The sequence below is a fragment of the Malaclemys terrapin genome, chromosome 3, assembly GCF_027887155.1.
Source record: "Malaclemys terrapin pileata isolate rMalTer1 chromosome 3, rMalTer1.hap1, whole genome shotgun sequence".
Classification (NCBI taxonomy): domain Eukaryota; kingdom Metazoa; phylum Chordata; order Testudines; family Emydidae; genus Malaclemys; species Malaclemys terrapin.
In genome coordinates, this window is record NC_071507.1 from 93,758,784 (window position 1) to 93,775,941 (window position 17,158).

Here is a 17,158-nt window from a genome sequence, read left to right on the forward strand (position 1 = left end):
CTACATCACATCACATTATTTGAACCAGAGTCACCAACTTTCGGATTTCCCCGGAGATGCTCGACTCTCACTCCACCCCTTCCCCCAATGCCCCACCCTCACTCCGCCTCTTCCTGCCCCTGCTCCTCCACCTCCCGCCCCAGCACCTCCTGCCCGCTGCTGAATAGCTGATCAGCAGGGCCCGCTTGTAGGTGCTGAGCACCTACTATTTTTTTTCTGTGAGTACTCCAGCCCCGGAGCACCCATGGAGTCAGCGCCTATGATTTGAACTTCAGAAAAAGTTCAGTTGCAGGTCAAGGTTTGGGTCAGTGCTTACTTTATCACAACCATCCAACCTTAATTTTTTCCCTAATATTTTTATGGAAACAAAACAACAATTCGTGTCGTCTTGTTTTCTGACATGACAAACCGCTTGTGAAACACTTCAAAGTTGATAAGCACTGTCCAAGTGCTAAGTATTTTTTATTATCACAAATTGTTTATTGGACTTGTTGAAACACCTAATTGACATATTAAAATGAGGTATTTCAAAAGCATGGACCACATCTGAAAAGTGAGTGTCTAGTGGACAACTCCTTTGCCATTTATAGTCATCTGGATCACTTCTCACATTTGCAGTCACATAGTATTGAATATGAAGCATTGAGTAAAACCTTCTAGACCACAAAGCATTGGGCTTTGCTTCTGGGGAAGGGGAGCTCAAAAGGCAGGCTGCTGAAGTCAGAACTACAAGCCAGGCAGGAGTCAAATCTGAAATCTTCTGATGTATAGACAGGCATGTTATCTATTGATAACTACAGGATTTGTTTACAAAAGAGAAATATTAGGCAAGTATTTACTTAGTTATTTTTAACTGTTCTGGTGGCAACTCTTCTCCTTGATTATAGCTCCTGGTTGATGAGCAACTGGAAACAAAGAACATCATGTGACCAGTCCACCAGTGCTCCACATACCATGGTCAACAGAACCCTGTTTTAAACCATTTTCTAAAATTCCATTTAGATTCTACACTGTTGCTACTTTTATTCACCTGAGCGAAACAGCTTCGTATTTTAACATTTTATGTAAAATCTACTGACTCTGACCTACCTTTTTTGGGAAAAAAATCTTTAATTCTGCAGTTTTGAAAGGCTTTGGAAGTGGAATTCAAAATTCTGGTCTAGGGTGACCAGATAGCAAGTATGAAAAATTGGGATGGGGAGGAGGGGGGTAATAGACACCTATATAAGACAAAGCCCTGAATATCAGGACTGTCCCTATAAAATCAAGACATCTGGTCACCCTATTCTGTCTCTCCTTTGAAGTGCTAGTCACTTGGGAGCTACTGTATGGAGTTACTTGGGAGCTGCTGTGTTGAGTTTTTGGCCATAAGGAAATCCTCCCTTCTTGTATCATAAGGTTTAAATTGAGAAAATAGGCAGGTAGGATGAGAACACAAGTTACTGGGCTCAGTGGAATGGTAAATGAGTGACATTTAATAGCCTGTGAGATTTAAGAGGTTAGACTAGATGATCTAATGGTCCTTTCTGGCCTTAACCACTCCGAATTGATGAAGTGATTTAATTAAATGTGAATTTTCATCAACTCATTGTCATATAGGCTCTGAGATAAATAGCTGGTTTTGGCCTTCGACCATGTGAGTGTTTTAGTAGCAAGTTGAGAATCTTTCCAATTGGATTGTTTTGTGGAGGCAATGGAAAGGGGAATTGATTAAAAAGAGTTTGAAAATTGTCTGGTTGGCCTAGGAATTAGTGCTCTGTGTTGCCACATAAAATACCCTGATGATTATTAATTATTTATTATTATTATTATTATTATTAAGAATAGTAATTTTGCTCTATGAGATGTCAGCACGCAGAAATCAGAAGAGGTGTGTTCATGGATGGCATGTCTCATGCTCCTCAGTGGCCCCTGTAGTGCATTGGTAGTCATCATTGAGTAGCTCCAAAAGAAAGCCTTGTGTAAGAACATAAGAGTGGCCATACTGGGTCAGACCAATGGTCCATCTAGCCCAGTATCCTGTCTTCTGACAGTGGCCAGTGCCAGATGCTTCAGAGGGAATGAACAGAACAAGTAATCATCAAGTGATCCATCCCTTGTTCCTCATTCCCAGTCAGAGGTTTAGGGACACTCAGAGCATGGTGTTGCATCCCAGCCCATCCTGGCTAATAGCCATTGATGGACCTATCCTCCATGAACTTATCTAGTTCTTTTTTGAACCCTACTCCCTAATTAGTGTGTTTTGGGCTGTGGTATGAAGCTAATAAAATAAAATTCCATTTATTTTTTGTCTCCTGAGTTTCTTATACACCTGATAATTGTTACTTTCACTCTGAAATTGAATGTCACATTTATGATCCCAATATGTCATGTTACCAGCAAAGCCAACCCTGCCATGAGCAGAAATCCACTTTTGAACCAAATGCAGCTGCTTCTTCCAAAGTAAACAGTGCGAGCCAACAATTTTCAGGAAATATTACTGCCGTGTATTATGCCTAGCACGTGCATTTTTTTTCTGTTTCCTGTAGCTTGTTAAATATACAGCAGTTGCTTCCCCCTCCCCTCAAATATTGTATCAAAGCCATAAGCTATAATTAGTTCCAGTCAAGGTACAGTCAATCTGTTTATATTTGCAAAGTAATGTAAAAATGCCTGATAACCCACACATGCCTTAAGCACTGGAAACATAAATATGTGTAAAGTATCATAAAGCTAAAGTTTTCTCACTATAGCCAAAGGGTTTTAAAAAGCATTGTGGGGAGGGGGAAAGAAAGCAACATTTTCTAGAACGTGGGAAACATCTTTTATACTACTTCAACATTTTGTGCATGAGCCACTGTCCATTGAAGTCAATGGAAAGATTCCCATTCACTTCAGTGGATACAGGATGAGGCCTTTAGACATTATGATCATGGGTCGGGTGCTATAGGAAAACCTTACAAAGATATTCTTAGGATCAAATCTTGGCTCTTAGCGTACTCTATGATTCTTTGATCTCCCTTAGTGCTGCTCTCTAATGGCAAGTGTCACTTAAGAACCTGTATGACATAGGCTTATAAAAGAAGCATGTGACACAGTGGTCGCTTTCATTTACCTTTTCATTAAAATATTTACTGTGGAGATCCAAGAAGATGGATCACTATGGGCAGTATTAATTAATCCTTTCCTTGGAGAGGTTAGGGCAATCATAATGTGAAGGCTCTTTTGTATAAAGGAGAGAGAGTGTGTGTGTTGGGGGGAGTGTGGAGGGAAGATGGGTGGGACCTGTTCCTTCAGACAAGAAAAGACAGTTTGGTAGGATGAAAGGAAAGGATTAATTTCACTTTTTAATTTACTTCAGTTTATAAAATATTCTGATCAACAAAATTCAGTTGGCACATAGGTGGCCATTTAAAAAAAAAAAAAAAAGCAGTGAAATAAAATTGAATGTTATACCATTGCCAGCTAAAGGATCCAATATCACTGAAAGAAACAATAAACCCAGGCCTTTTTCCTGAGAGATTATGTGGGCTAGATGAGCCTAAACTGTGTAGCTTGTAGTATGAGCTGATGACCAAAAATCTGTGGCCTTGTCAAACCAGCAGCAAAATGAGTCCTACAGTCAAGATTCCCATATTGAAAATGCCTTTTTACAAGGGCTGTCAAGTGCTTAAAAAAATTAATTGTGATTAATCCCGCGATTAAAAAAATTAATCACGATTAATCGCGTGATTAAAAAAATTATTTCAGATTAATCACACTGTTAAACAATAATAGAATACCATTTATATAAATATTTTTGGATGTTTTCCACATTTCAAATGTATTGATTTAAATTATAACACAGAATACAAAGTATACAGTACTCACTTTATATTTATTTTTATTATAAATATTTGCACTGTAAAAATAAAATAAATAGTATATTCCAATTCACTTAATACAAGTACTGTAGTGTAATCTCTTTATAATGAAAGTTGAACTTACAAATGTAGAGTTATGTACAAAAAAATAACTGCATTCAAAAATAAAACAATGTAAAACTTTAGAGCCTACAAGTCCATTTAGTCCTAGTTCTCGTTCAGCCAATCGCTCAGACAAACAAGTGTGTTTACATTTGCAGGAGATAATGCTGCCTGTGTCTTGTTTACAATGTCACCTGAAAGTGAGAACAGGCATTTGCATGGCACTGATGTAGCCGGCGTTGCAAGATATTTACGTGCCAAATGCACTAAAGATTCATATGTCCCTTCATGCTTCAACCATCATTGCAGAGGACATCAGTCCATATTGATGATGGGTTCTTCTCTATAACTATCCAAAGCAGTGCAGACCAACATATGTTCATTTTCATCATCTGAGTCAGGTTCGGGTTCTGTAGTTTCTGCATTGGAGTGTTGCTCATTTAAGACTTCTGAAAACATGCTCCACACTCCGTCCCTCTCAGATTTTGGAAGGCACTTCAGATTCTTAAATCTTGGGTCAAGTGCTGTAGCTATCTTTAGAAATCTCACATTGGTACCTTCTTTGCGTTTTATCAAAGCTGCAGTGAAAATGTTCTTAAAATGAACAACATGCTGGGTCATCATCCAAGACTGCTATAACATGAAATATATTGCAGAATGCGGATAAAACACAGAGCAGGGGAGATACAATTCTCCCCCAAGGAGTTCAGTCACAGATTTAATTAATGCATTATTTTTTTAATGAACATCATCAGCATGGAAGCATGTCCTCTGGAATGGTAGCCAAAGCATGAAGGGTCATACGAATGTTTAGCATATCTGGCACGTAAATACCTTGCAATGCCAGCTATGTTCTCACTTTCAGGTGACATTGTAAATAAGAATCAGGCAGCATTATCTCCCGTAAATGTAAACAAACTTGTTTCTCTTAGCAATTGGCTGCACAAGCAGTAGGACTGAGTGGATGTGTAGGCGTTAAAGTTTTACATTGCTTTGTTTTTGAGTGCAGTTATGTAACAAAATTTGTAAATTGCGCTTTCACGATAGAGATTGCATTACAATACTTGTATGAGGTGAATTGAAAAATACTGTTTCTTTTATCATTTTTACAGTGCAAATATTTGTAATAAAAATAATGAAGTGAACACTGTACACTTTGTATTCTGTGTTGCAACTGAAATGAATACATTTGAAAATGTAGAAAAACATCCAAAATATTTAATAAATTTCAATTGGTATTCTATTGTTTAACAGTGTGATTAAAACGGCGATTAATCGTGATTAATTTTTTTAACTGCGATTAATTTTTTGAGTTAATCGCGTGAGTTAACTGTGATTAAGTGACAGCACTACTTTTTACTAACCTTCAGTCATCTAAACCTGGCGCATATTAATTATTGCGCCTTCATATTAAATAGTGTCTTTAAAAAAATACCTTTTATCCAGGGCTGCTTTTGTCCTATCTTTCTGCTTAATTCCCAGCTGTTCTCTCCTTCTCCCAAATGTCCCCATCTCGAGGAGATGGTGCTGCACCTAGAAAGCTGTCATACTGAAAGGAATAATTGAAACACTCTTAAACAAGGATTCATTGTGAAAGTTCCATGAGGAATTCTGTGCCACAGTCAGTGTATGAAATTTGGCAACTATATGTAATGTGACCATATGTCCTAGTTGTTCATACATAGTCCCAGCATCTCGGAAACTTCTTTTGTGACTCCTGAAATGCCCTGTTTTTTTATTCCCTCAATCAAATATTTTTGGTTGTGTGTTTAAAAACTACAAAATGTTAGTTCAAGATATGCTGCTGTATCAAACGGAATTTGCTCTGTGTTTTCTAGGAATGGAGAGAGACCAGTGGAACAAGTGTTCAAGGTGATGAACAGTGTTTGGAGTGAAGGGAAAAGCTGAATGAGAGTAGATTCTATCAAAGCTTCTTTTTGCTCAAAGTGAATGTTGTTAACACTTGTTCAGAGTTGCATAATAAAGACATTCAGAACACAAAAGAGCCCTTCACTTCAAGAAATAGACTTGTCACTGTTGAGACAGAAGCTGGAAGTATCAATACCAGCACTTACTTTTTTTTTTTGTCATCTGTATGTTACTGAAAAATTGCCATCTGTTTTTGTTTTGAAAATATAGTCACTTTAACTTTGTTAAAATCCTGTTAATTGAATCCAGCATCACTGTAACTTGCTATCATAGTCACATTCTTATTTATTATTATTCTTTTCTTTATAGAACAGGCAAAATGCTCCGAAGATGAAATGGAGCGACTTTACAAGTCATTAGAACAAGCAAGTTTGTCTCCCATCGGGGACCGTCGACCTTCAACCAAAAAAGAGCTCAGAAAGTCCTTCGCCAAACGGAGCAAAAACCCCTCCATGAATGAGAAACTCCACCAAATCCGAATGCTGAATAGCACATTAAAGGTGAGGTGTTACGAGGGGTAAAGTTCCAGCCTAAAAAGAGGGGAAACAGTTTGAATTAAAAAGAAACAATCCTGAACTTCACCCAGATCTCAAAGTGAATGTTGTTCAGTTAAGTCTTTGAAATAATGTTTCACTTTCTCCTGCCTCTGTGTTTTGTGGCTATATTTGAAAGTGGAAGCAATAGTTCAGGTCTTGCTGTAGTTCCAGCCTGATTGGAGAAGGTGTCAGGAATTTATAAGAGATCATATAGTAGTCAGTTGTAAAATTCACACTTTCAGTGGGTGTTTGGTGCGTGCACTGAATGGGGCAGCCTCAAAGGAGGGAGAGCAGAAAAAGTACACTGATGGTAATGGACAAACAAATGATCCTTAGCCAAGAAAGTTTTCCTTAAGGGATTACTGCAGAATGCACAGGATGTGCTAAAGGTATTTTAAGGGCCTCCTGGAACTAAAATAGTTTTAATAACACAGGCATCCTGCTTTCATGTTGGAATCTTACCATGGGCAGAGGATGAGAGGGTTTCTCAGAACATTCCCTGGAGGGTCTGAGAGATAGATAGACTTTGTGATGCTCTGATGGATAGGAATCACTTGGAGCCTCATTTGTGTCTCATGGAATTTCTAGTCCTGTTTCTGGATGCTACTGGAAGAGAGAGAGAGAAAAAACTTATTAATATAAAATTAAATTGTAAATAGAGAGATTTGAATGAACATTAAAAAAAATTGCCTTCCCCATCCTCTTGCTTTTTTGTTACTAGAAGTAAGAACCGAGTATCTTACCTCAAATATTTTTAATTAGCTTTAAGTCATGTCTACTCTGGAGAAATGTATAAAGAGATTTCTCACTGGTATTAATGCCAAATCAGCTGTTCTGAGACTCATAATAATTCATTCTTCTATAGCATCTGCTGTCTGAGGATCTCATCATTAATGAAGTAAGCCCCACCACACATTTGTAAGATAGATAAATAGTATCCACATTTTACAGGTGAGGAAACTGGGAGACAGAAAAACGTTACCTGTTTTTTCCAGTGTAATGTGTATCACCAGTAAAGTAAAGAACAGAACCGCTTAATGCCAAGTGGATTGGTAGTTCACATGTTAGTGTTAAATCTTCAGATTGGGATAATGGTGAGTTGGGGATAAAAGCTGTAGTGCTGTTAGAGTTTTTGTTTATTTCCTAAGGGGATTCACATCCCTCTGGGAAAATAAATGAGTAAATCATGGACCTGGATAGCACTTTTTATAACTTCAGACTTTTTTGTTTTGATCTAACACTAGTTGAGTATGGAAAGATAATTTTCTTGGATACTTTTCTTAATGCAGAAAATATGGGTTCTGCTATATTCAAACCAGGAGATTGGAGTGTTAACAAAATAAATATGGCATTAGAGAATTTCACACGGACACAAATAGAATTCTTTAAGCAATGATGTTTACATTAGCTAGTGTGAAAGGCACATTCTCATAGTAAGGAAAATGCCAAACTGTGCATCAGTAGAAAAGTATGCTTTTAAAGTAATTTCTTTTTAATATTATATGAAGCAGAACATAATTAACTCTGCAAGATCTATTGGAAATGCAGAACTCAGGAAAGTCTTACATCTGATCCATATTTGCTGTGCTTTGACTAAACCTTTATGAGCTTAAAGTGGAGTGATTTATGAACATACCGAAGCTGACTGGGATTCTTAGTTTGGACTTGCTACTCCACATCTCTAGCAATGAATCATTGCTGCTGCCACAGTATATCATTAGCAAAACATACTTCGGATGGCTAGGAAGAGAGGGAAGCTGTGTGCAGAGTGTTTCACATGTTAAATGAATGGGGGAAATTAGTCTTTTCTCCAGAGATATGGAAGAAAGATCCACAAAATAAGAAAATTTCCCTATTGGGGGGGGGGAAAAAATCCCCTCTTCTACGTTACCAGCATGTCTTTGTTTCTCTGTCCTGTGCCTTGTGCTGTCCTCTTATAAAGGTTGCCAGCTAGACATAGGGTTGAACCTGAGTAATCTGCCTTTTTAATAAGCTGTCCAGTTGCAGTTGGTTCAAGAAGCACAGATCACAGAGGTCAGGCCTTCTGGGAAAGTTGTTGAGGCTATGGGTCAGGACCACTTTTGTGCATAATTCTTGGGGTCAAGAAAGCTCTGGGCCCACTTACCTGCCTTTACTTCCCCACTTACTCTCTGTCTCATCCTCCTAGCTCTGACCTGGAAACCTTCTCTGTTTTACTTTTGCCTTTCTTCTGTAATGACCCTTGCCTGAGGCTGACTAGAGGTGCTTGACATAGGCCAGTGGAGGGGTCTGCTGCCTCACATACATAGTTTTTATTATTTTTTTCTACCCAGAATGGGTATTTGCTTATCCCTTCTTATTGTAACACTAGAATTTCATCTCATGGGGCTGTTTAACAGCAGAGGCCTGCTCCGAGCATATGCCAGAGGGAATCGGCCACTTTTGCAGTTAATTTGTCTCAACAGAGGCTTCTGCCTGGAGCTGGCATAGTTAAATGATGATTGGTAGAGAACCATTTCAGTTCAGATCCCTTTGTCCTCCCCCTACAATTACTAAGAACATTTTGTTGACGTCTACGTGTCCATAGTTGAAATCCAGTATCAGCACTTGCAGGAGCCCTGTATGCCTGGGACACACTAAAAGGATAGTAAGATACTGTAGACCTGGAAAAGGAAAATGGAGCTCCGCAATAGAAAACATAAGAACATAAGAGCGGCCATAGTGGGTCAGACCAAAGATCCATCTAGCCCAGTATCCTGTCTTCTGACAATGGCCAATGCCAGGTGCCCCAGAGGGAATGAACAGAGCAAGTAATCATCAAGTGATCCATCTCCTGTCGCTCATTCCCAGTTTCTGGCAAACAGAGGCTAGGGACACCATCCCTGTCCACCTTGAGCTGTTTATTCTCCATGTACTGATGTCTCTGCTCACATCCTCTGTGAGGGCTGAAGCTGAGATCTCTGGGCCTAAAAATGTGAGCCTCTATATACTGAGCTAAAGGAACTGGGTGCATTAACTTAAAAGTAGTAGCAGCCTTGTAAACCTCTCTATGTGGTCTAGCCACTAGAGTGGGACAGATAACTACCCTATGTGAGTATGGATTACATCTAAATGGAATACGTCTAGGACTTAAAGTAGAGTATTTACAATGTGGGAAGGGAGTGTTTTTCAGGAAAGTCAAAAACTATGTCTGAATTGCAGTAATTGCTGCTGCTGCTACCAGTTTTTTTTAAATTTAGCATTTTTGTAAAATGATGTGAAAAGTGATCAGTTCTTCACGTAACTCTTCTCTTGAGCTTTTGTGAAAAATCTGGTATATTTTAAATACCCCGGTATAAACAGAACTGTAACTTCAATTGGAAAAAACTTTTGCCATGGGCTGTGTTTTAAAATTCCCATACTCAAAAAGGGAATCACATGGCCAAAATGAGCAATTTGCCAGCTTTATGTTCATGCAGTTTTTATTAAGGGAAATACAGTGTACAATTTGTATGAAAATATATATATATTTATTAACCCTCTTGATTTCCTACTAGTGTAAAGAGCATGACCTGGCCATGATTAACCAATTGCTGGAGGATCCTGAGCTGACAGCAAGGAAGTATAGAGAATGGAAGAATACAAACACAATGTTGATCCAAGAGATCTATCAGCAGCAGGATGCCCTGGCTGTGCCGGGAGGGAATAGCAAGGAGCCATAGATGAAAACGCTTTCTTTAATTGAAAACGCTATCTGAGGACAGTGGAACCTGCAGTACATGACAGGATTCCTCCCTGTCCCTCTTTACCTACGGATGCTTTAAGCTACTACAGTTTCAGGTTTTGTTTTTTCCAAGGGCTTATCTCTTCCCTTTTAAAAGGAAAACAACCCATTCGCCAAAGCATTATTTCCTCTCTCCAAACTCATTTCATGCCAATAAAATGGAACCCCAAAATTAAAAAAATATGCCCTCTTTGGGCACATGTCTGAGGCAAACATTATCTGAAGCAGAGAGGAAATGGATTGACATTCAAGAATGGCTGATCTTTCGTCAGAGGTAAACCAAGCACACAAAGACCTGAAAGTCACAGAGGAATGTACATATTGTAGATACTAGACCTTCGGGGTCATTTTATTCATGTAACCTATTGATGGAAGGAACTTTTTTAAAACTATGATAATGCTAACAGGATACAATCCTCTCTCCTACCACTTGTCTCTTCAAGATAACTACAAATAAGAACTTCTATCTCTACTTACACTTGTTTTGACTGCATTAACATTTAAACAGTGACAACTAGGATAATTATTATGCATACATCTGAATTTTAAATAATTTTCAAGGCACCCAGTCAGTGGATACCATAAACATTTCCTAATTGTGTACGGACAAGATCAAGATGCTGTTTTCCTACATCATCTGGAGAGGGTCCCTTAATGTGTGTGGGTGACAAATAAATTTGTTCTGCAATGCGGAAACTCTGTCTCATCAAGTTTCAACTTTTCTTATGGAATATAGGACTCAGTAAAGGACAATTTTCTGCTTACATATTTTTGACAGTAGTGAATACGTAAAGTACAAGTTTATCTTGAATTCATATTCATAATAATAACCTTATATAGCGCTTTTAATCAGTAGAACACAAAATGCTTTACAAAGGAGGTCAGTATATTATCCCCATTTTACAGATGGGGAAACTGAGGCACAGGACAGCAGTGATTTGCCCGTTGACACTCAGCAGGCAGTGGTGGAGATCAGAGGCAGAGGCAGATCCAAACATATAAAACATAGTTGCTTATATATTTTTTTAATATGTGTCACTTTATGGCTTACGTGAATGTGTGACCATGTACTGTATATATTTTTATTTATATATTTATGTACTGTACATTTCCTACTGTAAAAAAGACCAAATGTTATAGATGCGATTGTTTATCTGTTGATTTCAAGAGAAATGCCTGCTCAGTCTTCATACCCAAATATAATTAATATAAATTTATATATTCATATCATTCCAAAGTTACGGACGCATTGGGAGTTGCATTTGTAAGCTTTATTTTAACTACCTTGCTCCTACTTTTTGATCTCGGGGTGAGATTTGTTTAAAAATTTCACTGTATAGTCTAGGGTAGGAAAATATTTTACTATAAAATTTCATAACCACAGGTGGCATAGTTTTGATTAACATACTAGTTAATCAAAAATTAACACTTACATTGTTTTGCTGCAAAGTGGCATAATTTTCAGCCTTAGGTTTCTCAGCACAGGATGTGTGTTTGAACTCCCAATTGGGACATGTGCAGTATAGTTTGATTTGCACATTTCAGCATATATGACTTTGTAAAGTCACTGAGTTTTAAGAAATAATCCTCCTTATTAAATGGATCCCCATCACAGGAACTAGCATTTAAAGATATACACCCAAATACTCTGGTGTGAAGGAGATGCAATCCAGTTAGCCAGTGTGTAAAAATGTTCTTAAGAGTTTTTGGACTCATCTAGCTTTAAACAGAATACACTATAAATACCAAAAATCAGAGATATGCAGATATTGACCTACCTGTATGCATAGTGTGGGTTACTAGAATGTTGATTATGAAAACGAATATTAACCATCTTCACTGGAACAGATTGGCTCTCCTCCACTTGCTTAGCAATTAGTTTTAATTGCTTGGAATTATTTCATTACTAAGCAATTAATGTTTTAAGATCTAAACACTTAGCTATATCCCAGAACATCCTGGAGATGTTGGATCATTAGAGATGGGTTGGATGTGGGAATTGAATGCAGGAAGAAGTGAGGCTCTGAGCTTTGATGTACGGGCACTTTTGGCAGCTGGTAAGTCTACTAAAGTTTGATTGAATGGAGCCCTGCCTAGGTGGACTGTATAGGTTTCCGTGAAGCAGGTTTTCCCTTTTGCAGATATTAGCGGGAGGAGAAGAGTGGCCTGAGGGATGGGGAGACACAGGAGGCAAAAGCAGGAGGTGCTTGGGTGCTGTGGCTCAGATGCAGGGTTGGATTTGGGATACCAGCACTGCCTCTGGACTGGAACTAGGGAGTGGGACTGGTTGTTGAATCAGTGTTAGTATTGGACTATGGAGAGCTGTAGCTAGAGAACAAGGACTGGCTGGGGACTGGAACTGGGTGGTAAGAATTAGTATAGGAATCAGAGAAAGAAACTGAAACAATCACTGGGCACATCTGTTAAAAACAAAACCACAAAATCTTTTGACTAAACCTCCTAAACTATGGAAACCACAGGCTAAGTGACATAAATAGATCTGACACCAGCCTTTCCCATTCAGACCATTCTCTTGAATTGCATTAGCAACCTTAACTGTAACATGATGAAGGTTTGTTTTATGTCTGAGTGTGTGTGTATAGATTCTCTTGTTTTGAGCAACAATACTGAAGGTTTATTTTATTTTATTTTTATTTTTTTTGCCAGTTGCACACTGACATTATGCAGCCAAAGCTGTAAAATACTTCAGGAACTTAAAGAAAATTCTGTTTAGGATAAATCAATAAAATATTGATTTATGAAATGAAGGAATTCCTCATTATGTTTTTTTTTTCAGCATATTTTTTTCAGTTGTTCCTAGTGAACAACAAAATTCAGATTTTTTTAGTGATATTTATTATCCTGGTAAGACTTCTTTCCTTAAAGCTAATCGTATGTTATTTTGTAAACAAAAAATTAGGCTAAACCAATATTTTCACTCACACTTGGAATATCTCCTCTTGTTTCTTAAAAAAAATCAGTTGTCAAGATTTTAGACACTAAGTACATTTTTTTAAAAAAAGCCTTAAAATAAACCATATCACTAAAGTTTGAAGGGACAGATCTTCACCTGTAAGCATAGAGTGCTTGGTGCAGTGCCCTTTGGACTTCCTGGTTCTGGGGCTGCTCTGTACCAGGCCACAGTCTCAAGATCGTTTCACCTTCATCAGCTGCCAGTGGCCCCAAGGGTCCATACGGCAGCCAGGTTTATGGAAGCTCCAAATAATACACATTGCCCCTAGCCACACCCTCTAAGCTGACAGTGACAGTAAGTGGTGTGGGAGCCATACAGGAGCTCTGCACTACTCAAGGATATATCTATCCAGGAGAGTCTCTTTAGGGGCTTGATCTGCTGAGTTTAGGGCTGCTTTCCACTGGGAAAGTGACACCAAACTGCTGGACCTCACTCTAGGAACTTGGCCAAAGCCTTGGAAAAATATAAAGACAATACAGAAATTTGTTGCACATTTTCTATAGAGAGAGAGAGAGTATTTGCCTAACTTTTTCAATTCTGTTTTGTCACAGTGTTCGCTCAGTAGTGGAATAAGTTCATTCCACCCCAACCCGCTGATACACGCTTTGGTCATATAATTAGTTATTCATACTGATCCCTCCTAGCCTTAAACTCTACTGATGACATAACATTTTATTGTCAGTACATTTTGTTTAGCTTGACAGCCAAAATTACCTCCCAAAGTGCATGAGATGAACTTGAAATTAAATCAGCTGGATAATACCAACATAGAGTTAGATACAAGGCCCATCCACCACATCAGTCCCATGCAAGCCCTCTAATAAGTTGTGGCTAGGCCTTGTATTGGCCCTCTGCATAAGAGTGGATTTTACCTATAGAGAACCCATGTGTACGTGTTTTCAGGAGTAAAACAAACAATGTAAATGTAAATGATTAGCATACATCTGAGAGTGAGAATTAAATTGTTGACTTTATAGCAGTATAGACTCCAATGAAGAAAGAGACATTTATCTACTAATTTGCATCTCATGGCTGACTTATCTATATATATTTTTTCACCGGTAATATGTTTTTTTTTTTAAAACTAGCTGTAATGATTTCACCAGAGAGTGGACTGAAAAGTTGTCATTGCTCCAGGACTGAATGACGACAGCCTTTTGCTGCAGACAAATGTCATTTTGTGCGGGGAAGGAATCCGACCATTTTGGGGAAAAGGAAAATTTTTTTGTGTCAGATTGTTGAAGTGCGTATATGTGTGTGTGTGTGTGTGTGTGGTAATGGAGCTGATTTAAATCTACTCAGAGTTTTGGAATTAATCCTGATTGGAGAAGTTAATGGGCAGCATGCAGGTAAATCATTCAAATGTGGAAGATAAATATAGTTTATTGCATGGGTATCATGTCTACATATATGGGTATGGATGTGTATATAATACTGTATATTTGATATACTAACTTATTTTTTGATTAAATCCATCTCTTGAAATGTAAGGCATCACCACAGGAGGAGTCTTCCTGCACTGTATGGGAAGATTTTTTGTGTGGCTCAAGAGTGACCGATTGCAATGACAACTGATTGTCATTTCTGAGAAAAACTAAACTCTAATAACAGCAAATGGAGTGGTTTTTGTTATCTTGCATCATTTCCAGCAAAACCTCTAGAAGGTGGGAAAATCCAGTTGTCTGATGCCTGGATGTAATTCCCCAAATGAGAACTACATGATTAGATGTGAAAATGAAAAGATGTGGAAATGAAGAGGGATCTCTGCCCATGTATTTGGCATTAGATCAAATAATTACTTATCCCATTTGTGGTATCCTCATGTTCAGAGGTACCAACTTGGGGATTAATCTCCGGCGTCCATCTCAAATTTAAACCTATTGTTGGTGCTAAACAATCAATCAATAAATGAAGGCCAAATTTCAGTCATTTAGGTCTTGGTCTTGCAAGCTGCTGATTTCCCATGTGCTTAACTTTAAACACCTCCACTGCCCCACATGCTCAAGTGCTTTTCTGAATCAGGGCCAGAGTGATCAGCAGCAGCAGTGATGAGCTCTCAGACCCTTGCAAATCTGGAGTAACTCCATTGGTTGAAATAGATTTACACTGTGCAAATGAAAGCGCAGTTTGGCCCAGTGATTCATATTCTCTTACTCTGAGTGAATGCGTGCATACTCACGTGTGTATGTCTGTATAATATATAGCAATGCAACAATGCCCTTGGATTGACAAATGCAGTACAATTGGTTATAACAGGGTCACGCAGCCTGAAATAGTTTTGGAATACTGCCCTGTTAACTGGCTAATAGATTTTTGAACTATTGACTTTTCCGAAACTAGCACATCACACTTATTTAAAATAGAACAGAGAATTCTCAGCACAGGGTAACTTTAATGTAGCTAATATCACAGGCAAAAAACTCCTGTGTCTGAGAAAGTAAATTTACTGTACCTATAAGTGCAGCAATCAGAACTCATCTCCTGCCTCTTCAGATGGTTTTGAGGCCTCCCAGACATGAAGGAAATGGACAGCATGGAGAATGTGAAGTGGAGACAGAATCAGAATAAAAGGACATATTTTTCATTAAGGGAAATCATTCCAATCTTCTTAGCTGATAAATAACTCTATTGTCTGATGCTGAAACAATTGCAGCAAAAACAGCTCAAAAATCTCAAATCTCTCAGTCAGAATGAGAGGAGGTGATGAATCCTATGTAAACAGACATACCCGAATGGTGTGTGTAACTGTTAAGCACATCAATACAAGAGAGCACTGAACACCATGTTCTCTGCTCAGTGGTCTTTGCAGTCAATTGTGTTTGTATAAAAGGTTTAGGGCATGAATTTGGAATGGCAGCATTACTCTAAAATGCGAAGTATACAGGGAATTATGCCTCAGGTCCTAAATGGGTGCCATTATATTATCGCACCCAGGTGTGTTGTTTCACATATTATTCAGGAGAACTTAGAAATGTTTTAGAATTAAGTGTGTGTGCGAGAGAGAAAGAGAAAATAAAAAGCTTCATTATTATTCCTTTGTCTGTAAGGCCAATCTCTACATTAGTACAGGAAGTCCAGCTGTTCAGACCTTGGAGTGATTGGAAAAGTAGAACTTAACCATTTTAGTCAGTTCTAAAATCCATTTTTAATGGCTTTTCTGTAAATCAAGGATGTGTCTCTATTTCAGTGTTCCAGAGCTCATGAGCTATTAGGACTAGACGTGAATGCTGTAATCACCTGAGATGGGAGAGAATCCCAGAGCTCCATTTCTAGCTGTAATGATTTCATCAGAGAGTGGACTGAAGAGCTGTCATTTGTCCAGGACTGAATGGTGACAGCCATGTGCCTCAGACAAATGTCATTTTTTGGGGGTGGGGGGAAAATCCTACCATTTGGGGGGGGGGGGGGGGGAAGGGGAGAAAGGAAACATGTGGCAGTATGTTGAAGTGTGTGTGTGTGGTAATGGAGCTAATTTAAATCTACTCAGAGTTTTGGAATTAATGCTGATTGGAGAAGTTAATGGGCAGAGTGCAGGTAAATCAATGTGGAAGATAAATGCAGTTTATCGCATGGCTATCATGTCTACATATATGGGGATGGGTGTGTATATAATACGGTATATTTGGTATACCAACTTATTTTTTTGATAAAATCCGTCTCTAAATGTAAGACACTTCCAAGGGAGACTCCTCCTTGCATTGTATGGGAAGATTTTTTGTGTGGCTCAACTGTGATCGATTGCAATGGCAATATGTATCATTTATGAGAAAAGTTAAACTCTAATAACAGGAAATGGAGTGGTTTTCTTCTAGTGGTAGGGCCAAAGTGGTATTTCCTGTTTTATGTGGGACATGTAGAAAGAACATACACTTTAAAATGTCAGTCGTGATTTCCTTGAACTTTCAGCAAGTTCCGCAGTTTACTCTTCTTGCTTTCTTTTTTACACTGGCCCAGCCTTTAAACAGAAGGATCTACTATTAGAGTGAAATTCTCCCTCTGCAGAGGGACACTACCAAGTTGACGTGCCACTAAT

The 17,158-nt window shown here is 38.4% G+C and overlaps 1 protein-coding gene across 4 annotated transcripts in view; it reads left to right on the plus strand.

Annotated features, from left to right (window-relative positions):
• Nucleotides 1–13,168, plus strand: part of IPCEF1 (interaction protein for cytohesin exchange factors 1) — a 116,577-nt gene extending 103,409 nt beyond the window's left edge. For all 4 annotated transcript variants that reach the window (XM_054022294.1, XM_054022296.1, XM_054022295.1 and 1 more), the window contains 2 exons: nt 6,183–6,373; nt 9,925–13,168. In XM_054022294.1, coding sequence (XP_053878269.1) covers nt 6,183–6,373; nt 9,925–10,089 — 356 coding nt within the window. In that variant the 3' untranslated portion in view covers nt 10,090–13,168. The remainder of the gene's footprint in view (nt 1–6,182; nt 6,374–9,924) is intronic.
• Nucleotides 13,169–17,158: the final 3,990 nt, after the last annotated feature.